Below are 23,797 nucleotides of genomic sequence, written 5' to 3' on the forward strand. Positions count from 1 at the left end.
TTTTTAAGAAAGTATAATGATAGTTGCATAAGATCACATTCAAAGACTAAGATCTGCTAAGTCAAAAGATTTATTACCAACTTTGAACCAAGAATCAGCTTTTTTTTTCTTCCTCGAATCCTCGTCCGTTAAAGGACGGAAATCATTTGCATTTTTCAGCTTATCCTTTGCATCGAAAACGTAATCTTCTTTCCAAACCCCGACTGTTAATCCAGCTACATAGGCTGCTCCAAATGTTGGTGTTCCTATGTTTCTTAATTACCGACAAGTTTAGGCAAACTTTCATGAGGGACTGCGAGTGCTTTCAAGGTGGATTCATCCCAATTTTGGATTTTTAGGTTCATCACCATTGTTTGGGGTGCATTTGACACACGAGTAACAGTAATCCTCCTTTCACCCCGCCGGTTAAGTTCCATATCGACCAAGTGTCTATGGTTCCAAACAATGCATCCTTTTTCTTTATAGCTTCCTTGACGGCATCCACATTTTCCATCAACCACAGAAGTTTCAAAGCACTTAAATACGTGCTAATAGGCAAACCACAACTCTCTACGATGTGAGTTGTACCGCCAAATAACTCCTTTTTAAGTCTCCTGTTTCAAAATAACAACAACAACAACAACAACAACAACAACAACATTAATGGCATTTCTAATGATGGCAAAAAGGAAACAAAGGAATGAAATAGTGCACCAAACATATCCTTATGGCTCAAAGAGAGAATTACCACCACATTAATATGACACATGGTTAAATTCAATCACTTACATTTTCTCAAATTATTGTTCATGTTGTGTTCAGTGTCGGTGTAAGTATGTTCTGTTCTCAAAAGAAAAAGGTTATTCCTTTTAAAACTTTTGCAAAAGATCAATTGCTCCAATGAAAACATCTTCTTTCGACATCTTGTTCGGTTCTTGTTCTTCTTCGGACCAAAGACTATGATGATGACAATGTTGCTTTTATTGTCTAATGAATGAATTGCGTGCGTGCGTGCGTGCAAGCGTGCTTGTGTGTGCGTCTTTGTGATAAGTACATTTTTAATGCACTTTCTTTTATTTGTGCTACGGAAATTCTATGATTTCTTCCGCTATTTTTATTGTTTTTAATATGTTTTCTAAGTTTAGTTTAATTTTCGTTTATTTTATTTTCGTCACTTATTTTAGGATGCTCTAAGTGTTGTTGTTTCGATGTCAGCAGGTCTAATTTCTTAATTACCGACAATTTTAGGCAAAATTTGAAGAGAGATTGAGATGCATTTGAAACATCGGTAACGTGTAATCCTCCTCTCACCCCACTGGTTAAGTTCCATATCAACCCAGTGTCTATGGTTCCAAACAATGCATCCTTTTCTTTATATCTTCTTTGTTAGCATCCACATTTTCCATCGACCACAGAAGTTTCAAAGCACTGAAATATGTGCTAATAGGCAAACAACAACTCTCTAAAAAGTGAGTTATACCGCCAGATAACTCTTTTTCAAGTCTCTTATTTTAAAAAAATAATAACATCAATGGCATTTCTAATGATGGAAAAAAGGCAATAAAAGAATGAAATAGTGCACCAACTTCAACCATGGAACTAACAACAAAAGCTGAGCACTTGATAGATTGATAGAAATAATCAAAATGTTGCACAAAGACTGAATTAACACCATGAGATCATTTTGAAATTTGAAATGAAATCATATGATCCTTATGGCTCAAAGACAGAATTACTACCACATTAATCTGACACAATGTTAAATTCAATCACTTAAGTTTTCTCAAATTATTGTTCGTGTTGTATTCAGTGTCGGTGTGTTTTATAGTCTATCAACCAAATGAATTGTACTCAACATGTAAAGTTTTGTCTATATATGCAAGAAAATATAATGAAATTATTTTCGTAACTCAAATCAATCATCAATTCGGGAAAATAAAGGGAAAAAAAAGGAGGATCTACAAGTCAGTACGAACATCCATCCAAACAAGAACATGGTGAAGAGGAGCACCAGTGGATTTGCTCCAAACAAGAGTGGTTTCTCTTTGATTGGTGAGACCATATAGCCTTCAACCCTTCATCAACATTGAATCCATCAAATGTTGCCTTATCTATTACCTTAGTAATACAAACCTTCACACTCTCCAATATCTCCATTGGATCATGCTCCACCCATCTTCGAAATCAAATACAAACCTATCAAAATTTTCAACAAAAGAACAAAACTTACAATGAAAACAAAGATGGGGTGTGGCCATAATTACAAATGTTTTCCTTAGCAGATTCTTGGTTCAAAGTTGTTAATAGATCTTTTAATTTAGCAAATCTTAGTCTTTGAATGTGGTCTTATACAACTATTATTATTAGTTTTTTTCTTAAAAAAATAATTTCTTCTAATTCTTACCTATTGAGATCTACCTCCATATATCTTAGTATGTTATTGTGTGCGTGCGTGCGTGCATGTAAACGTGTTTGTGTGCGCGTGTATTTTATTTAAAAAACTAATGGAATGAAATAACTCAGTTTTTCAAAAAATAAATTTGTCACTATAATAGCTTTCCTCATTTCTTCAACCATCATTATTGTTACAAAGCTCAATGAAATTATGGTTCTCCAATGAACTCAAAGATGGGATTTGTCTATAATTACCAACCCATCAAAGTTTTGATAAAAAGAACTAGACTTTACCATGAAAACAAAGCAAGGGTATAACAAAGATCGGGTGGACATAATTACCCTGCTTGTGGATAGAACTGAGTGAACTCAACTTGATTAGATCCTATTGGTTTAGCAGATTTGTCATATATTATGAATCTGCTACTACTTGTTCCTTGATCAATTGCTCCAATGAAAACATCTTCTTCTTTCGACATCTTGTTTTGTTCTTGTTCTTCTTCTTCTTAGACCAAAAACTACTATGTGCTTGTTTGGTTGCGCGGTGGGGAGCTTCAAACGTGAGTCTAGACATTTCAAACGTGATTCTATTATAAAACAAGTGTTTGGTCACTCCAAAAGCGATTCAATTCGAAGTTGGTATATGTAGCTTCTGCAATACGTAGTGAAAATTGATTGACTTAATGTGTATAACAAAAATTTACAACAAAAACAAAGATGGGGTGGACATAATTATCCCGCTTGTGGATAGAACTGAGTGAGCTCAACTTGATGAGATCCAATTGGTTTAGCAGATTTGTCATATATTATGAATCTGCTACTATTTATTCCTTGATCAATTGCTCCAATGAAAATATCTTCTTTCGACATCTTGTTTTGTTCTTGTTCTTCTTCAGACCAAGGCCTATGATGATGACAATGTTGCTTTTATTGTCTGATGAATGAATTGCGTTAATGTGATTGATCTATAACAAATTAACTGGATTAGTCTATTTGCCGTTTTGCCCCTTTCAACAACCTAGTATGTGATTGTGTGCGTGCGTGCGTGCATGTAAACATGTTTGTGTGTGTATATTTTATTTAAAATCCTAATGGAATGAAATAACTCAGTTTTTTAAAAAATAAATTGTCACTATAATAGCTTTCCTCATTTTTTAAACCATATAGGACAAATTTGTCATGCAATTGGTTAATGGTTACCCATTATTTCACCAGTTTCATTATAAATGTCAATTTAAGATAATGAATGTATTCTTGTTCCAATAACATTTATAATTTTTAAAACAAATTTTTGTCATGAAATTAAATGTTAATTGTATTTAATTTACTTTTTCTCCTATTTTTTTTATAGCCAATAAAAATTGTTTTTACTTTTCTGATTGCAACTTATTTGAAGAAAAATATAAATAAAAAAAAAACTCAAAATCATTATATTTTTTTAATAAGTGATTTTTTCTTTCGCCTTATAATTTAGGACGGAGGAGTACTACTAATTAATAAAATTGTATTGCTGATTTTTATAATAACATAATATGTTAAGACTAAAATATTTATTTTAATTAGAGTGATTGAAAATAATAGTACAGTTTACATGAGATATTTAATTCAATGATAGTACTATTCAACAAAGTGTTTATTAATCTATTTATTCAACAAAGTTGATATTTTTACGGTAGAAAAAAAAGTTTATAAAAATTGTTTTAGTATTCTAACTTCTAAGGGAGAAATAATTGAAATATGACATTTATAATGAAATTATGGTGTCTTTGAGAGAGAGCATTTAGTTCAATCTAATTAGTTGTTAGTTTGACAAGAACAATAATATGTAATTAAATTATTAAATAGAAATTAGGGTCTCTTTGTTGGTTAACATACCACTCCACGTTAATATTTTCCTTGTTACCACCCTTAGCAATCATAGTGTCCTCCACAAACAGGTCTTATGATTAAATGTTCCTTTGGCTTCATTCACACAAAATAGAATGGAATTGAAAACGATGGTTTTTTTTATAAGTGCTCCTTTTGACTACAAAAAGAAGGGTGCTAATAATATTAATTATCAATTTTCCTATATACTAATTTGGGCATCATTTTATCTTATGAAAATTCCAATCGGGCCAAGAAAATTCGATAACATGGTGTGAACGATGTGCAATGTACACGTCGTCGAAGACAGCAGCTGCCATAATACTGGCCAGAATTGAGGCAGAGCTGACAGCGTGCAACCATTACCGAACTGGACTTCCTAAACATACTCTAGGATTCAAACACCAATGGGCCACATTATACTCTAGATTACTAGCTTTAAACTTCAGCCAATTCCAGGATAAAATCTTAACAGATTCTACAATTTTGTCAATTTGCACCTCCATATGCACCAGATACCGGCAAACCAAATCACACTGACTTGATCAGCAAATACTCTACCATGACCAATCAGACCTTCAAATTGTTCCAGATGTGATAAGCCTTTGTTATGAAATGAAAACCTTTGATACTCAGTGATGAAGATGAACTGAAAAACAATCCTTTGCCAGGACTATTCTTAAGGTATTTGAGGACATGAAGCCCTGCTAGCATATGTTCATCTGTTGGTGCAGATAGGAATTGACTCAGTTTGCTTACCGCATAAGCTATCTCAGGTCTTGAATGAGTTAAGTACAAGAGTCTACCAACAAGTCTTCTATAAGTTGTAGGGTCAGATAGTGGGTTACCAGAAGTTTTGTGAAGCTGCAAATGTGGTTGCATTGGTGTGGTGCATGGTTTTGTTCCAAGTAAGCCAGCATCAGTTAACAAGTCCAAAGTGTATTTTCTTTGACACAGAGAAATACCTTTGCTTGTTCTGTCCACTTCAAATCCTAAGAAATACTTGAGCACACCCAAATCCTTAATACTGAATTTATCATTTAGTAAGGTCTTAAGTGTAGTAATTTCATGCATATCAGTCCCTCCTAAGACCAAATCATCTACATATACTAAAACCACTGTAAAACCAGAATTGGAATGTGTAGTAAATAAGGAGTAATCAGATTTTGATTGAAAAAAACCTGAAGAGAGAAGTGTATCTGTGAGTTTAGTGTTGCATTGCCTGCTAGCCTGTTTCAAACCATAGAGTGATCTCTGAAGCTTGCATACTAAGTCGGGGTGAGGAAGTTCAAGGCCTGGTGGTGGATTCATATACACTTCTTCGTTGAGATCTCCATGTAAGAAAGCTGTATTAACATCTAATTGAAATAAAGGCCAGTTTTGTGATGCTGCTATTGCCATAAGAACTCTGATGGTGGTCATCTTAACAACAGGACTGAATGTTTCAAGGTAGTCAAGGCCTTCAGTTTGAGTAAAACCTTTTGCAACTAAGCGTGCTTTGTATCTTTCAACAGTTCCATCAACATGGAGTTTAAGTTTGAAAATCCATTTACATCCAATAGCTCTTTTATGTTTAGGTAATTGAACAAGACTCCAAGTGTTTGTGTTCATCAAGGCAGACAATTCAGTTTTAACAGCATTAGTCCATTTTTCATTATTCAATGCCTCTTCATAGGATGAGGGTTCAGAAATGGTTGACAAATTCATGATGTAGTGTGTGTGTGCAGGAGATAAATTTTGATAAGACATAAATGCTGATAAAGGATACTTACTTGAAGACGAAGTATTGGTTCCAGAAGAAGCTAAAGCATGAATTGCATGATTTGGTAGGCTATAGTGATAATCTTGAAGGTATGCAGGTGTTGTAGTTGGTCTAGTAGACCTTCTAAGTGGTGCTGGTTGAGGTGAAATTGTAAAAGAAGGAGTAGGTAGGTTAATAGATTGGGAAGAAGAATTACAGTTAGGAGAAGATGATGACTGTGTATGTGTAGATGTATATGTATGTGGATGACTGGGAGGAATGTGATTAGGGAATGGCTGAGACGTATTAGCAGGAGGTGGTGTGTCATAATCAAACAAGTCATCAAGGGTTAGGGATGGGAGTGGTAGATTTGGAATGATGAGAGGAGTCATTGTTGTAAGGAAACAAATGTTCAAAGAAAATGACATCTCTGGACAGAAACAATTCTTTATTATGTAAATCAAATAGAATGTGACCCTTAACACCAGTTTTAAAACCTAAAGAGATGCATTTTCTGGATCTAGAATCCAATTTTAATCTGTTGGCCTTCAAAGTAGTAGCAAAACATAAAGAGCCAAAGACTTCTAAAGTAGTAATGTCAGGTAATTTGTCATGTAAAATTTGATAAGGAGACTGGTTAGTCAAGAAAGGTGTAGGCAATCTATTGATAATATGAACAGCATGACTGACAGCATGTGCCCAGAAAATTTTAGGTAACTTGGATTGAAAAAGAAGGGCTCTAGTGACAGCAAGAATATGTTGATGCTTCCTCTCAACAATTCCATTTTGTTGAGGGGTAGCAACACATGAAGTTTGATGCAAGATGCCAGTTTCATGATAGAAATCTCTGAGTAAAAATTCATTACCATTATCAGATCTAATGCATTTAACGGTAATGTTAAATTGAGTTTGAATCATTTTGACAAAGGATTTAACAAGATTTGAAGTTTCAGACTTGAATTTCATTAAAAAAATCCAAGTGTATCTACTTTTATCATCTACGACAGTGAGGAAATATCTGTATCCAAGCATGGATGGAGATGCAATGGGACCCCAAATATCCATATGTACAAGATCAAAAATGGATTTGGAAACATTTTGACTATGAGGGAATGGTAATCTTTTCTGTTTAGCATAAAAACACACATCACAAGGAGACAAGGAAGATTTAAAGGTAACAGAAGGAAAAACTTTATTTATTTCAAACAATTTTTCATCAGATACATGTCCAAATCGTAAGTGCCAAATGTTATGATCATTTGGTTTATTTACAGGTATAGAATTGACAGAATTAACTATGTGTGCTGGTGGAGTGTGTGGCAAGCTAACTGCTGGTGAGGTTAAGAGATACAATCCATGCTTCAGTTCAGCTGTGCCAATCATCATCTTGCAGTGAGAATCCTGTATGAGACATTGAGACTTATCAAATATCAAATGACAAGCAAGTGTATGGGTTAATTTTGGAACAGATATCAAATTATAAGAAAATTCAGGAATATAAAGCACATCTGTGATGTGAAAATGTTGGTAAAAAATGATGGATCCTGCAAAACAAGCTTGAGCAGCAGATCCATTTGGCAAATTTATGATAATGGGCAATGGGTCCATGAGCATAATTTGGGATTTAACTGTGGAGTACTGGTCATTAAGACCTTTCAGAAAACGAATCACTTGATCCCCATCTCTGTAAGAACGAATTTTGCCAATAGCTTGACGAGTGACAATGCAGTCACATTGGGGAATAGGACGAAAATTATCTAATTCTTGCCATAACTTCTTGAGTTTAGTATAATAAGAAGAGATTGAAGAATCACCTTGTTTAAGAGAAGATATTTCATCTTGAATATCTGAGATACGAAACACATCACCTTGATAAAATCGATCTTTCAATTCTTGCCACATTTCTGATGCCACATCCATCCATAACACACTCTGAGCAATTTCTGGTTCAACAGAATTTGTGATCCATGACATGATCATGGTGTTGCACCTATCCCAAGCCATACAATCACGATCATCATCTAAAGGACGAGGAAGAGTTCCATTGAGAAAATGGAGCTTGTTCTTGGAACGAATAGCGACAGTCATAGACCTTGACCAAGAATGATAATTGCCTCCATTAAACAACGGAGTAACAAGAACAATTGCAGGATTTTCATTGGGGTGCATGAAATAGGGGTTGAGTGTGTCGTTTTGGTAACCTTTATTGGCATTGTTGGTGAATAAACCTCCATGAAAGCTACTAGCTGAGCTTTCACCAGACATAGTGAATCAAGAACACAGAAAAATCAAAGAACTGAAAAAAATGGTGATGAAAAAGAGAAAGGAAAAAGCAATTGAAGCTCAAAAAAGAAAGGAGATTTGTGAGATATGCAGCGGAGAATGATAAGGCTCAATCACAGGTCGATGATACCATGTGAAAACTGAAGATAAACTCCATAGCTATAAGCTTGGAACTAGCTTATGCAGAGAAAAGAAGAAAAATCATAAGCAGAGAAGAAAGTAAATTTTTTATATTCACAAAATCTAATGAGTTTATGATACAATCATCAATTATATACAAACTATGATTACACATAAGCTCTAACAACTAACTAACTATATCCTAACAAACTTACTTAGTTACAAGCAGTTGTTGACAGTTAGAATCTAACTGACTTGTGATACCAACAACTGAATTTCCTTCTATGTCCTTATCATTAACAAAGAGAGGCACAACATTTGCAAGATAATCATCTGAACTTTTGCCTTAATTTGGAAGATAAGATGAGTTTGTAAGGATGGAGAGTTGTTCAGTAATAATCAATTTGAGGAGACCCAGAGAAATAAGACATTTGATACACTTTTCCTTCGTCAATGTTAGGTTGAAACATATACAACAACCGCTTCCTAATAGTTGTATGAATTTTTCCTCTCTGAAGATCATACAGAACATGAAATATAAATAAGCTACTGAAAGCCGACTTTATGCTAAAAGAACAGGCTTAAAGCCAAAAACTGGATATCCATGAATAAAAAAGAACATTTTTTTATAATCTATAAAAAAATAACATTAATTCTTAGAAAAATTGTAAATCACCAGTTTTTCGATTCTATATTGTGCTTGAATAGGCCACTAGAAGGCTTTCTCCATCTTATGTTCAATCTCTGTCTGCTGCACTGTCGCAATACCTCTAGCTTCCTGAACAGCCCGCCACTCTGTCAAAACTGTAGCAGCACGCGAGTACATGAAACTCTGTGCATCTGTCACACTGTTCCATATGCGGTTGTTCCTCTGTTTCCATATACTCCAAACAACACAAGCCATGAATGTTGCATGTTCAGCAGTGAGCTGCTGCAAGAGCTCAAAAATCAGTTCTGAAGCATCTAAATTGCGCCGCAAACCTGCTAGAACAACATTATTAAAACTGCACATACTCCAAATATTTCTGCTGCTCAGACAGTCAAAGAAAATATGGCGCCTATCCTCTTCGTCCTCGTTACATAAAGCACAAATATCAGTAGAGTTCACTCCTCGTTAGAGCTGGGTATGCGGGCTAGCCCGCCCCGTTTAACCCGCCCCGCATAAGCCCGCATATTAAACGGGGCGAACAAGCCCGTCATCAAATATAAACGAGTTTTAAAATTAAGTCCGAGTTCGGTCCGCGTAAACCCGCGGGTTAAACGGTTAACCCGCGGACTATTACAAAGAAAAACTTTTTTCAAAAAAATAAACAAAATTAGTAAAATATTGATATGATAAAAGTTAAAAAAAACTATATTATTAATAATTTTATGTTATAATTTGAACTAACAAATAAAAATAAATAAAGTTTGTGATATATCATTGAGTTTATCTATCTTCTATATATTTGAAAGTAATGCAACTAAAATCAAATTCAACTTGTTTTTATCGTAATTATTTCTCCACACATACCTCAAATCCATAAAATAAACCCAGATGATATTGAATAAGAACTTTAACTTGTTCAAAATATAAAAAAGAAATTTAATAGTCCAAACCAATATTAAAAGTACAACCAAAAATCTAATACAACCAACCGATTCAAAAACAAAACAGTAATGTATATAATTAACTAATTGAAAACTGAAGGAAAATAGTCACTCCTGCTTGATACCTCCATTGTAACACTTAAAATCCCTACATTAAAGTATATGATTAAATTGTGTTATTTTGCATTAAAACAATAAAAGATAAACTGTCTAATAGTTAAACAAGAGGGCTTAAGATTACAAACCCAAAACAACAGACGGCAGATCTCATCAATCATCAATAGTTATACTTGGTTCATCTTTCTCATCATCATCACATTCATATTTTTCTACAATTCGTCACATCATAAATCATAATTCATAAAAGTGTTCGATTTGGATATGGACCAAATTATTTATAAATGGTAAATTTTGTAATTAATTATATATATAAAAAAAAAATGTGGGTCACGGGCTAACCCGCGAACCCGCGGATTTAACCCGCATAACCCGCGGTTTTAACGGTCCAACCCACACGGGCAAAAATATAAACGGGCCAAAAAAAAATGGTCTTAAGACCGTGCGGGCTGCGGGTTAAACGGGTTGGCCCGCGGACCTTGGTCCGTATACCCAGCTCTACTCCTCGTGTACGAAGATTAACACGTGTGGGCACACACCGTCTGCAGACACGCCAAAGAAGATTCTTGACCTTTGGAGGTACTTTTAATTTCCACAATAAACTCCAGTTACCATTCGTCTTTAAATGGGACGTATCCAATAATTCTTGATAGAGAGGTATCAGAATATATTCCATCATTCTCTTTATGCCAAATGTACTTTTCATCCTTCACACACTCATATAAAGGTGTATTGGCAATTTTTAGCACAATACTGGGTGCAAATAAGGACCTTAGAAGTGGCATATTCCACGTTAATTTTCTCTTCGGGTAGTATAATATCTGTCACCAATAGATTAGCTACAAGATTTGTATTAGAGTCTTGTATACTAAGTGTTGAAGGATCGTGCAGCAAATTCTCATTTAATACAGGAAAGTTAATAATACTACTACCTATTCTCCACCTAGTACCAGCGGAGAGTTAAAAATACTCCTCCAAACAAAATTAGGATTATGGGCGAGTTTCGAATTGAAAAAACCACAATGCGGACAATACCTAGCTCTAAAGAGTTTAGAAATCAACAAATCCAGAGTAGTCATCATGATACGCCATCCTTATTTACCTAACATGACAAAGCTGAAAACGGAGAGGTTTTTAAAACTCATTCCACCATCATTTTTGCCAAGTCATTGTAGGCCCAAAATTTAGAAATATCGATCATGTGACAAAGAATCATAGAGAGAGATACAGAGGTGTTACATAAGAATATTTTATGTTCAACAATATCCATTATGGGAGTAGTAACCAAATAAATAATCTCAAAATTCACAGTCGCAACCAAAATTCATCAAATCGTTGAATTTCAGCCAGAGATCTCAATCGCAACTCACAATCACAATCAGTAAGGAATGGTAGGTTCTGACGAAGAATAAGGGCTGGTACTTGGCCGAATGATGCCGTCTTTGAGCATTTCAGCAATCATTGATGCCATTGCCTCCTTTTGAAAATGGGGATAATGGTAGGGTTTAATGTTGACAGGGGCGGTGTCGGGTTGGAGATGTATGTGGTGGTCATGTGGTCGATTTGGGGGCAATCCGTGGGGAATAGAAAAAAATTAAGAAATGGCGTTGAAGTATTTGGTTAAGGTCTGGATGTACAGTATCAAATGTGTTAGTATCCTGTGTGGTTTCATGTTTAATTTGTGGGTCTGTAGGTAACATGGTAATTGTGTGAAGTGTAGAAATTGAGTCAGTGTGAAGCATGCGGTTGAATTGTGGAAAAGTGGCAAAAGACAAAGATCGGGAAGCCATACCAGTAAGTGTTATCAGTTGTCCATTGTAGTAAAACTTCATATATGGTATTTTGTAGTCTGAAACAAATGGTCTTAATGTTTGTAACCATTGTACACTGAGTACAATGTCAGCCCCTTGTATTGGTAGGACATATAACAATACTGAAAATGTATGTTCAGCCATTGATAATGGTACATTTGTGCACATTCCTGCACATTTTAAATGATCGCCATTACCCACCATAACAGAAAAAGATGGCAGGTTGTGAATAGGAATGTTTAGAAAGGATGAAATTCTAGGTTGAATAATGTTGTGTGAACTGCCTGTATCCACTAGAACAGATACATCATGACCACGAATGCGAGCATAAAATCGGAGACTCCTTGGTGAGGATTGGCCTGAAACCGCTTGGAGTGATAGGTGAAATTGTTCAGTGTTGTTTTCTGTTGGTGTTTCAGATTGGGTCAGATTTGGCTCTATGTGCATCCATTTCAGTGCGTGATAAGAGGCAAATGGGTGGGGAATTTTCGGTGTTGAAAGGAGGGACTGGTAATTCTAGGCTTGATTGTGGTAAATTTGTACCAGGTTGTGGCGGTGGTAGGATAGGCAGTAAGTTTCTGATGGAAGTTTGGCGTGGCGCATAGGCTAATGTACATTTTGATGCCAACATTTTTGACTCAACCAATTTTGCTAATCCAATGGCTTGAGAAATTGATGTAGGATGCAAAATTGCGAGTTCATTCTGGATCTCAAAACAAAGGCCAGAGATGAAACAGTCCAGAATGGAATGGTTTGCTAACCCAATGACGCGGTTACAAAGACGTTCAAACTCGTGTTGATACTCCGAAACTGTTGTTTGTTTCAGTTTGAACAATATTTGTTGATGATTTTTATAAGCGGATGGTCAAAAGCGGAGTTCCAATGAACGTTTTAAATTCGTCCCAAGTAGTAAGCAAATCATTTTTGTGCATCCATTGATACCAACCAAGTGCTTCACCTGTCATATATCAATAAATTCGAGAAAGACGGTTATGGGCATCGTTTGAGTAGTGGTTGATATATTGGTCAGCTTGAAAAAACCAGTTGAGTGAGTTAGTTTTTCATTATTTGTTTAAGAAATTTAATGTTACTGGATTCGGATGTTAGGTGAATATGAAGTTTAGGAACATATAATTATTATCAGCTGTAGTGGCAGCATCACCAATTATTGTTCTTCTATTAATCTTTTGGATATGAAAGGAATAACAAATTTAACTTCATTTTAATAGAATGATAAGTAGCTAAGTCTTAGTATTGATAATTTGAATAAGTCTTAACATTAGTTTTATTGTATTGGAAAGGTGAAAGACACTTTGTTCAAGTTTCAACACCAAACATGGCCTCTTCTACTTTAATTTCAGGGGACACTAAAATAAAAAGGGGTTCTTACTCATGGTGGTAAATGATTGAATGGTAGTTAGGGGACACTAAAATAAAGGATTTCTATTTTTCCACTTGATTATGATTGAATCTCATTATTAGCTGGATTTATGAATCTTGAAGTTACATACATAACGAGCCGTGTTAGCTCAATGCTAACTTATTCCTCCCATGAGGCATGATAATTCCAAAAGTTGACCACCACGTCTGCATTGACCAGGTCAAAGTTGACTTTTTGCAAAAGGGGTAAAAGTGCTATTTCTAAAATTAGGGGGCCAAAATTGCAAGTTTGTTAAACTTTGGGGGCCGAACGTGCAATTTAGCCTTTTTTTTTTTATTTATATATTTTATTTTGTTCACTGTGATATGAGGGAACCATATATTGAGGATAATATTTTAAATAAACGAGTGATCAGAAGAAAGGTTGCCATGTTTTAGGCGACTGGTCTGTTGACGGTATGGTTGAAGTTTAAGGTAAACCCACTTGCCTTCTTGAAATTCCTTTTCTCTTCTCTTTGAATTGGCTTGCTGTACCATGCGTTTTACTTGCTCTAGTGAGGTTATTTTTGAGCAATTGCAGTAAACTCTTGAGGCTTTTATGATCCGTATAAATATGAAATGTATTGCCTACTAAGTACTGACGCCGTTTTTTTATTGCCTCTGTGACAGCAAGTAATTCCCTCACATAAGCAGAGAATGAACACAACCGAGGGTACATTTTCCGACTGAAGAAAGCAATCCGATGTCCCTGCTGAGAAAGCACAGCTCCTATGGCGACGCTAGATGCATCAGTGGTAACCTCAAATGGCGTGGAAAAATCTGGTAATGCTAATACTGGTAGATTAGTCATAGCATTTTTTACTCTGTGGAATGATGTTGCTGCTGTAGAGGTCCACTTAAATGTTCATTCTTTGAGTAGATCATTCAAGGGACTTGCAATAGTGGCATAATGTTGCACATATCTTCTGTAAAAACCTGTCAATCCAAGAAAAGCTCTTAGTTCTGTGAGTGATTTTGGAATAGGCCTTTCACCATTCCCTGTAATAATATGTCCTAGATAATCCAATGTCATTGTCTCCTTTTGAAAATGGGGATAACGGTAGGGTTTAATGTTGACAAGGGCGGTGTCGGGTTGGAGATGTATGTGGTGGTCATGTGGTCGATTTGGGGGCAATCCATGGGGAATAGAAAAAAAAAATTAAGGAATAGCGTTGAAGTATTTGGTTAAGGTCTGGATGTACAATATCAAATGTGTTAGTATCCTGTGTGGTTTCATGTTTAATGGCTAAATTGCACTTTTAACCCCTAAGTTTCACAAACTTGCGATTTTGGCTCCTTAATTTTGAAAATAGCACTTATAGCCTGCTATCTTTAACCCTTTTGCAAAAGGTCAGTTTTGACCTGGTCAATGCAGACGTGGCGAGTTACTTAGATGACTTAGCTCCCGTTTCATAATTTTTTCCACTTAATAATTAACTAAAAAGAATTGAAAAAAATAAATAAGAACACTAGAAGGAAGTCACCTGATAATTAGACAATTCAAGTGTTTTCCATCGTGAATTCGTGATAATTAGACTACTTCTCTGTTTCTCTTCAAATTTGTTTCAAACCTACTCCTCACAAAAAACAAAAACTTTGAACCTGGGTTCTACTATTTTTTTCAAAATTCAGTGTCTTTTATTCTCTTATATTGTTTTTCCGAGCTTAATTTCATATGGCTGTTTAGTTTGGAAGAAAATTGAAGTTTCATTCAAAATGAGAGTGTTTTTTGTATGCGTGTTCTTGCTGTTTCTGCTGATTGTGAATGCTGTGAATCTGTCTTTAAACGATGATGTTTTGTGTTTGATTGTGTTCAAAGCGTATATACAAGATCTGCATGGGAAAGTAAGTATCTTGGAATGAAGATGATGAACGTGCTTGCGGTGGTAGACTGGTAGTTGGGCTGGGGTTGTGGAGGTTAACCTTAATGAGTTTTCTTTATCAGGAAGAATTAGTCGTGGTTTACAACGTTTGCAAATTTTTTAATTATTTTTTTATAATCAACATTTGCAATTTCTCCATAGGCTTTATTTGGCGAATACTAATGCAAGAGCCTTTCAACTTCAAGTGTCTTTATTTTATTTTTTTCAATTTTTTTTGGTAATTATTAAGTGGCAAGCAGTGATGACATGGCAGCTGAGTCACATAAGTGACTCGCCACGTCTGCATTGACCAGATCAAAGTTGACTTTTTGCAAAAGGGGTAAAGTTGGCCATAAGTGCTATTTCTAAAATTAGGGGGCCAAAATCGCAAGTTTGTGAAACTTAGGGGGCCGAACATGCAATTTAGCCTTTTTAAATTTATTTATTTTATTTTGTTCACTGTGATATGAGGGAACCATATATGGAGGATAATATTTTAAATAAATGAGTGATCAAGAAAGGTTGCCATGATTTATTTCAAAATGTTGTATGAGGCTGTGAGTTGGATGTTTTAGACCTTCTTCCTTAATTTTTCAGCAAGACCATAAATGGAAGGATTGCTATTGGACTGGAGATTAACAGTGGGGTTTACATGTGTTGGGAGTTAGGAAAATTGAGCTTGAAACCAAGTGGAGCAAAGCAGAGCTTATGCTGGAGTTGAGGCATGATATCACCTGGTATAAACCAAAAGGAGGTGTTGCATTTGGCAGAGCTCATTGCTAAACTTATTAGCTAATGATATCTAATGCTAAAGTTTCACATTGGAATTGTTTTCCATCACACACACACATATATATATATATATATATATATATATATATATATATATATATATATATATATATGTACTGCCAAGTGCCACATCTCTTTCTTTTAATTTATTCTTTTATTTTTTGTTTCTAGACCAAATCAGCCCTCTCAGAAATGGAGTCTAATTTTTCTAACAACCACACTAGTAATAAGGCGTGTTCGTGAGCTAAGTTGTAATGGTGATAAGTTTCAGTCATGTGTTTTCCATCCAAAGTATTCTTCATTGTTGGTCATTGACGCATCCTTTTTTATAATTCCTTTCCTTTTTTTAGAAATTAGTTAGAGTTGGTACTCTAATAGTTACTAGTTGAGTTCTATAAATAGAACTAATAGGTACACATTTCATCATCTTTTAATCAATAATTCAATATGAATACTCAAGGTTTTTCCTTCATATCAAGCTCTCAAGCTTATTTCTCTTATGAGATTCATCATCAACTCTTTGATCCTGTGATTTCTAACATGGTATCAGAGCGATACTGTGATTACGCTTCCGCGGATGAAAGTGATGAAGATTCAACTTCTGTTGACGTGTCTGATTCAGTTTCTGTCACCATTGATCAAGATTCTGATTTTGCAACCATAGAGAAAAGGAATTCTGAATTCTTTTTCGGATGTTTCAGTCAAGATTCAAAATTTGAAATGGTGCAGATAATTCTTATTGAGACAGTCAAGCCTTCAATTAAAGGAAGATCCATCAAAATTGGAGAAATGGATTGCTTCCTTTTGGTCTCTGAATCTGAACCAGTAGCAAACAGAAAAAGCAAGAATCTATTTTTGAAGATGAAGAACTTTATTTCTTACCGTGAAGAAAGTTTCAGTGAACAAGATAAAGAGTTTCATCCATCTCTGCATCAAGAATCACCATTCCAAGAATTTATGGAGGAGGATTGTGTTTCAGAGATAAAGAAGAAATCAACTTCTAACTTCCCTTATTTCCTATCACAGCAAGATTCATTTCTTGAATCTAGAATCATGGAGTCTCAATATGATATCGTTTTTGGTAAGAAGATTCTACGATTAAGATTCAGGAAATCACCATTTCAAGAACCACTGCGCCCATATTCCTCACTCCAAATCTGGTTCATTTTTCATCTTCAAAGCTTGAGAAATTGGTCTCAGCAACAAGCACACTGAGGCACGTCAATTTCTTCTTCGATCTATGTGGTGTCCACATCGAAGTCTTTGATCCCGGTGGAATTTACACGAGCATCTTCAATCTCCATCTAAATTTGAAATTGCGGTATTTCGTTTTCCCATTTTCTGTAATTTTCTTGTCGATTTCATTTCCACATTTCTGCATCACCGTCTTTGATCCCGGTGGAAACTTCACCTTCATTATCTTCTTCATGGTGCACTGTCTCTCCACGTTGTGTATCAACCCCATCATATTATGTGTTCTGGTCAACACCGTGTCTTTCTCAGTAATCGATTTATCATGAAGAGAAAACAATGGCCAAAAATTTTCAGGTCACTATCTTTTGTTGAACCCTGGTTATCCAATTACATCTTCAAGGTTCAGGTCATCAGTTTCACTATGGTAATATGAATTTTGCTTTGAATTGCCAAGAAATTAAGTCACATGATGATGCTTCCAGTTTCTGATTTCACAAATATGGAAATGTGCAGTTTGGTTATTGAAAGATGGTGACTTAATTTACACCCTGGTTTATGCATAGTTATGGAAATTAGACATTAATTCTTGATTTTTGGTGGAATTTGAGGTTGCAAGTAGGTTGTCATTGTGAGTAGCTGGTAATTGTGGTTTGATTTAATCTCCCAATATTTTCGATTAAGTGGTTTCTGCAAGTTTCTAAATGGTATTGGTAGTTTCTGCAAGTTTTGATTTAATCTCCCAGTCTGGTACACAGAAGCACTATGCCTTCAACATTATAAGCTTTCAAGTATTTGATGGATTGGAGATGAAGGTTTCATTTAGAGACTAGCATATTGAGGTCCAATCTAATGTTGATTCAAGAACTTGCATGTTGTCCTATTTGGAATCAATTCATTAAGGCTTGGAAGCAATATGCACCAGAAGCAATGTTTAGCCTTAATGGCTTCCTTTGTTTTTTTGGAAGGTGGTTCCAAATTTCTCAATGGGAGAGAGATCATCGAACTATGGGACAAAATTTGCTCCAATATCAGAGCAAGTCAAATTGCAGTCGAAGCTTTGGTGTGATAGAGCAAAACTACCTAGAAGAAGCTATTTTATTTCAACATTATTGACTTAACTCTATTAACCTCCATGATCCTATCATTACCTACCCCTTCAAGATCAACCTTGTCCTCAAGGTTGTAAATATAACTCATAGAAGTATGTTTCCCCTGGTCCCAATGTTTGAACTGGCATGTTTGTACCGTTGTGGTATCCAAAAGTATGCCTAGGTCCCATTGTTGCTTGTTTCCAATTCTCACAGAACATGTTGAAATGAGTTGTTGCTGAAGAAATAATGGTTGCTGCATAATATTGACACAATCGTGATAATTGGCACAAAAATAAACCACTCTAAGAATTGTAGAGCAAATTTGTTGCAACTCCTCCCCTGCACTTCCCCTTTGTTTCAGTACTATGGCCAAACTAGTAACAAGGTTCCATAATGTAGCAATGCCCTGAGAGTAATTTCTAATAATCATGAGGTAACAAAGATCCATGTGATTCAACACATCACATACCTTGTTGTGTAACTTGTGCAAGATAAGCAAATAGACTTTGGCTTCCAAACTTAGTTTTATTGCTGCATTTCACCAGATTGCAAAATGGCTCCAGGTTGCGTTAAGGCATACAAGGACTGCAATTAAACTTGCACAGGGTCAGTTTAGAGAAATACTATTCAGTTCTGATGTGAAGCGTCAGTTTAGAGAATTACTATTCAGTTGTGATGTGAAGCTTGCAGACTTTCCTGGGTCTTGGTATCTCCTGTTTCTTTATATGAAGCAAGTTGACAAGGTAGTGAAATTTCTAATTTGGAAGAACAAACAGTTTCAATTGTAATAAGGTGTGTTCGTGAGCTAAGTTGTAATGGTGATAAGTTTCAGTCACGTGTTTTTCATCCAACGTATTCTTCATTGTTGGTCATTGGCACATCCTTTTTTATAATTCCTTTCCTTTTTTTCTTGTCTCTGCATCCTTAGTTTGTTGTTCTAGATTTCCATAGGAGGGCATGGTTAAAACGATACCAATTGGGTCAGCTTACCCAAATATAATTGTCTTCATTGATAGGAAAAAATAATCAGTATTTTGTGTTTTACATATCAATCTTCTGCAGATCATTAGAAAGGCTTGTGGCCAGTCACTAAATGTTTCATTGAACCTTGAAGTCAAATAGTTTTACGAATCGCCTACCCAATTGTGTTGTTTAGTTAACTTCTTATTTCAGTTGCTTTCATCTCCCATGTCATAAGCTTTAGGTTGTTTGAAGTTTGAGGAAAGTTGTATGAGCTTCTTATCAATTGCAGTCCTCCAGAAATCATGTCGAAGGTAAATGCATTTCTTTCTTTTATCTCCCTAGGTAGGTTTTTCTTTTCTTTCATACTTAACTTTGACATTATTTTATTGGCTGAGAGGCTACTTTATGAACGATTGAGGAAAACTAGATACAAAACTAATTTGTGATGTATATATGTTGATTATTTCTTTATAATTGCAGTTGGCAGTGATATGCTTTTTTGGAGCCTGCTGCACATATCTGAAGGGAAACATAATCTAAAATATGAAGAGCAGACGAACATTCTTAAGGGAAACTTATTCTTGCAGCCTTCTTTTTTAACACAATAAGGCAGTGTTATGCTTATAGATACATGTTTTTCTAGGGAAATTTAAGGGATCTAAATTGTTGTATTGTGATTTGCATGGATTGTATAAAACATACTTGCTATGTAAATTTTAGATTCAATAATTAGATGAGTTCACTAGCATTGTTTGTCAAACAAAAAGTTCATAAATGAATATTTTCTTGAAAGACTATTTTAAGTTACTCATGACAGGTGACATTTATTTAATGTTACTAATAACAATCTCAAGTGTTAAAAAAACCTAAATCGGTATTGACGGGGTGAACCTAATTATGTCAACTCGAAAAATGGACGATTGATATAATACTGAATTCTAGCATTTTGAGTTATCATTTGGTATGATGACAAGCAAAATTTCAAATTTAGATATTCAAAAGAGAGCTAGATATCAAAAGACTTCAGACTAGTGATGAAAGATGGGATGTTTCCAACAAAACTATTTCATAATAAATTAAAGTACCCTGAGGCTTGTTAAATTGCTAAGGCAATAAGAAAAATAATCACTCGTTCTATTTCTGTTGAGGTCCAATTCCTGCAGATTCTTCATTCCACATAGTCCTGTCAATAAATATATGTTTGTAAGTTTTTGAATCATGAGTAAAATAGTGAGTCATTAACTTGTTCTTGAAATTAACAATTTCATTTCTAAAATTAACGATTATATTATATATTAATTAAAATCCTTGGCCATACTAAAAAAAAAGAAGGAAACATTTCTAAATAGAGCCAAAAACAAAACAACAACAATCCACATCCACAACAATATCATAAGTTAAATTTAAAGTTTTCTTTGTTGTATTTAGGAATATCAATTTTATTTGTAAATGGGGATCCCGCGGGTTTTCCCTATTTGAGGATCCGAGGATGAGGAATTTTTCATCATGGGCACGGAGATGGAGGAGAATTTCCCCCGAAAGACGTTTGGGGATGTAAAAAGTTGGTGTCCAATTGTTTGTTATGATAACATGCACACGAACACGCTTGCATGCACGCACGCACGCACACAATATCATACTAAGTTATCCAGCGGTAGAACTTAATTTGTAGAGTTGCGATTTGTCTATTGATACACATTTCAATGCTTTGAAATTTATGTGGTTAATGGAAATTGTGGATGCAGTCAAAGAAGCTATAAAGAATAAGGATGCATTGTTTGAAACCATAGACATATGGTTAATATGGAACTTAACCGGAGGAGTGAAAGGAGGATTACATGTTACCGATGTTTCAAATGCATCGCGAACAATACTGATGAACTTAAAGACCTTAAACTGGGATGAAAACACCTTGAAAGTACTCGCAATACCACATGAAGTTTTGCCTAAAATTGTCGGTAATTCAGAGTTTATAGGCAACGTTGCTACTGGATGACCAATTTCCGATATCCCTATATCTGGATGTTTAGGCGATCAACATGCAGCAATGCTTGGACAAGCATGCCGTAAAGGTGAAGCGAAAAGCACTTATGAAAAAGGTGCTTTCATTCTGTTGAATACCGGCGAAGAAATAGTTCAATCATAGCATGGCCTCCTATCAACCATAGCGTATAAGCTTGGTCCAAATGCTCCAACCAATTATGCACTCGAAGGATCGATTGATATTGCTGGAGCTACGGTGCAGTGTTGGTCTCATTTCAAATGTTGTAGAGATAGAGGCTCTGGCAGTTGAGGTTGAGTCCAATTATGGTGTTTACTTCGTTCTCGCTCTTAATGGGCAATTTGCTCTATGGTGGCGTGATGATGCTCGCGGTGTTTGTATTGGAATCACGAGGTATACCAGTAAGGGTCACATTGCTCGAGCTGTGTTGGAGAGCATTTGTTTCCAATTGAAAGATGTGTGATGATAGACTCAATGCACAAAGACTTTGAAGCATATAAATTCAAGATGTGTACACATTTGTTTGAACATTTGTTTATATATATATATATATATATATATATATATATATATATATATATATATATATATATATATATTTATTAATGTCACAAGACTCACAATAATATTTTATTTTTTTTATTTGTTTTGTAATTAAACTTTAACAACTAGTTTGATTGAAAATAATAGAAATTTGATATTTTTTTAAGGTTGTTTATATATTTGTCTTGTACAATGTAAAAAGTTGGTGTCTAATTGTTTGTTATAATAACATGCACATGAACACGTTTGCACGCACGCACGCACTCAATAAGTTATCCAGCGGTAGAACTTAATTTGTAGAGTTGCGATTTGTCTATTGATACACATTTCAATGCTTTGAAATTTATGTGGTTAATAGAAATTGTGGATGCAGTCAAAGAAGCTATAAAGATAAGGATGCATTGTCTGAAACCATAGACATCTGGTTAATATGGAACTTAACTTGAGGAGTGAAAGGAGGATTACATGTTACCGATGTTTCAAATGCATCACGAACAATACTGATGAACTTAAAGACCTTAAACTGGGATGAAAGCACCTTGAAAGTACTCGCAATACCACCTGAAGTTTTGCCTAAAATTGTCGGTAATTTAGAGGTTATAGGCAACGTTGTTGTTGGATCGTCAATTTTCGATATCCCTATATCTGGATGTTTAAGCGATCAACATGCAGCAATGCTTGGACAAGCATGCCGTAAAGGTGAAGCGAAAAGCACTTATAAAACAGGTGCTTTCATTCTGTTGAATACCGGCGAAGAAATAGTTCAATCATAGCATGGCCTCCTATCAACCATAGCGTATAAGCTTGGTCCAAATGCTCCAACCAATTATGCACTCGAAGGATCGATTGCTATTGCTGGAGCTACGGTGCAGTGTTGGTCTCTTTTCAAATGTTGTAGAGATAGAGGCTCTGGAATTTGAGGTTGAGTCCAATGATGGTGTTTACTTCGTTCCCGCTCTTAATGGGCAATTTGCTCTATGGTGGCGTGATGATGCTCGCGGTGTTTGTATTGGAATCACTAGGTGTACCAGTAAGGGTCACATTGCTCGAGCTGTGTTGGAGAGCATTTGTTTCCAATTGATGTACGAACACGCTTGCATGCACGCACGCACGCACGCACACTTGCATATAAAAATAAGTTGAAAACAAAACAACTTGATATATAGAATGATGCTGGAAATGTTTACCTCGATAGAATGATACATAAACTTGGTTACATTTTTTCGCATTGATGATAGAATTTTTTTTTGATAATATTGAACAGGCGAATTTGTTGGCAACTCCAGTAGTCAGAACTGCAGACATCAAAACAACGACACTTGGAGCAGCCTAGGCAGCTGATTAGCCGTTGGCGTTTGGAAAGAAGATTATGTTTTCGATTCAAAGGACAAGTTGAAAAATGCAAAGGTTTTCGATCCTTTAATTGCTGAGGATTCAAGGAAGAAGAAATAGGATTCTTGGTCCAAAGCTGATAATCGATCTTTTGACTTAGCGGATCTTTAGTCTTTAAATTGAGCCACTATCCTTTAATTGTAAATTTATTCTAGGGAAATAACATATTTTTTGAAATATTGACGTTTTTATGGTATTATATTGATATTATATGTCATATACATAAATTTTTTAATATTATTTTAATTTTTGGTAAACTCATACGATTTACGAGACGAGTTTACGTGTCGAGTTTACCTAGGCAAAACGAGTTGAGGTAAAAACTCGATCATGTCAACCTTATTAACGACAAATGATTATATTATATATTAATTAAAATCCCCGGTCATACTAAAAAAAAAGAAGGAAACATTTCTAGATAGAGCCAAAAACAAAAACAAAACAACAACAATCCACATACAAAACAATATCATAAGTTAAATTTAAAGTTTTCTTTGTTGTAATAATTTTGTTTCATCAAACATTGTATAACATGTTGTTTAACTCCTTAAATGTGTGTGATGTACAAATGTTTGATGCAGGGTTGTCTCTGAGACTTTGAGTGTCTTGTACAATGTAAAAAGTTGGTGTCCAATTGT

The 23,797-nt window shown here is 35.1% G+C and overlaps 2 protein-coding genes, 1 long non-coding RNA gene and 1 pseudogene across 4 annotated transcripts; 2 read left to right on the forward strand and 2 right to left on the reverse strand.

Moving 5' to 3' along the window:
• Positions 1-39: 39 nt before the first annotated feature.
• On the reverse strand, positions 40-3,155 carry LOC123921984 (glycerol kinase-like). The gene is made up of 4 exons (XM_045974737.1): positions 2,716-3,155; positions 1,952-2,155; positions 381-593; positions 40-253 (listed from the first exon to the last, which is right to left on the reverse strand). The coding sequence occupies exons 1-4, from the start codon at positions 2,850-2,852 to the stop codon at positions 40-42; spliced, it is 768 nt and encodes a 255-aa protein (XP_045830693.1). The 5' UTR covers positions 2,853-3,155.
• A 4,099-nt stretch (positions 3,156-7,254) lies between these two features.
• LOC123921985 lies at positions 7,255-8,245 on the reverse strand. The gene is made up of 2 exons (XM_045974738.1): positions 7,795-8,245; positions 7,255-7,381 (listed from the first exon to the last, which is right to left on the reverse strand). Exons 1-2 carry the CDS (start codon positions 8,243-8,245, stop codon positions 7,347-7,349), a joined length of 486 nt encoding a protein of 161 aa, XP_045830694.1. The 3' UTR covers positions 7,255-7,346.
• A 5,386-nt stretch (positions 8,246-13,631) lies between these two features.
• Positions 13,632-20,019, forward strand: LOC123921525. 2 transcript variants are annotated; one of them, XR_006814116.1, is made up of 5 exons: positions 13,632-13,755; positions 13,951-14,103; positions 15,780-15,919; positions 16,146-19,533; positions 19,703-20,019. It is a non-coding gene; the product is annotated as an uncharacterized LOC123921525 (long non-coding RNA). The 2 variants fall into 2 exon arrangements; XR_006814117.1 differs by having other exon boundaries at positions 16,525-19,533.
• A 721-nt stretch (positions 20,020-20,740) lies between these two features.
• LOC123921986 lies at positions 20,741-23,270 on the forward strand (annotated as a pseudogene).
• The last annotated feature ends 527 nt before the right edge of the window (positions 23,271-23,797 follow it).

The sequence above is a fragment of the Trifolium pratense genome, linkage group LG4 (assembly GCF_020283565.1).
Source record: "Trifolium pratense cultivar HEN17-A07 linkage group LG4, ARS_RC_1.1, whole genome shotgun sequence".
In the NCBI taxonomy this organism is placed as follows: Eukaryota; Viridiplantae; Streptophyta; class Magnoliopsida; order Fabales; family Fabaceae; genus Trifolium; species Trifolium pratense.

Bases quoted from the DNA above. Each gene is read 5' to 3' on its own strand.
- LOC123921984 (XM_045974737.1), bottom strand. From the start codon at position 2,852: ATGTCGAAAGAAGAAGATGTTTTCATTGGAGCAATTGATCAAGGAACA. The intron at 594-1,951 runs GTACTGACTTGT...ATTTTGAAACAG, and splicing joins TCTTGTTTGGATGGATGTTC to GAGACTTAAAAAGGAGTTAT. The intron at 254-380 runs GTTACTCGTGTG...TCGGTAATTAAG, and splicing joins GGGGTGAAAGGAGGATTACT to AAACATAGGAACACCAACAT.
- LOC123921985 (XM_045974738.1), bottom strand. From the start codon at position 8,245: ATGTCTGGTGAAAGCTCAGCTAGTAGCTTTCATGGAGGTTTATTCACC. The intron at 7,382-7,794 runs GTGATTCTTCAA...TGTCTCATACAG, and splicing joins AATATCTTCTCTTAAACAAG to GATTCTCACTGCAAGATGAT.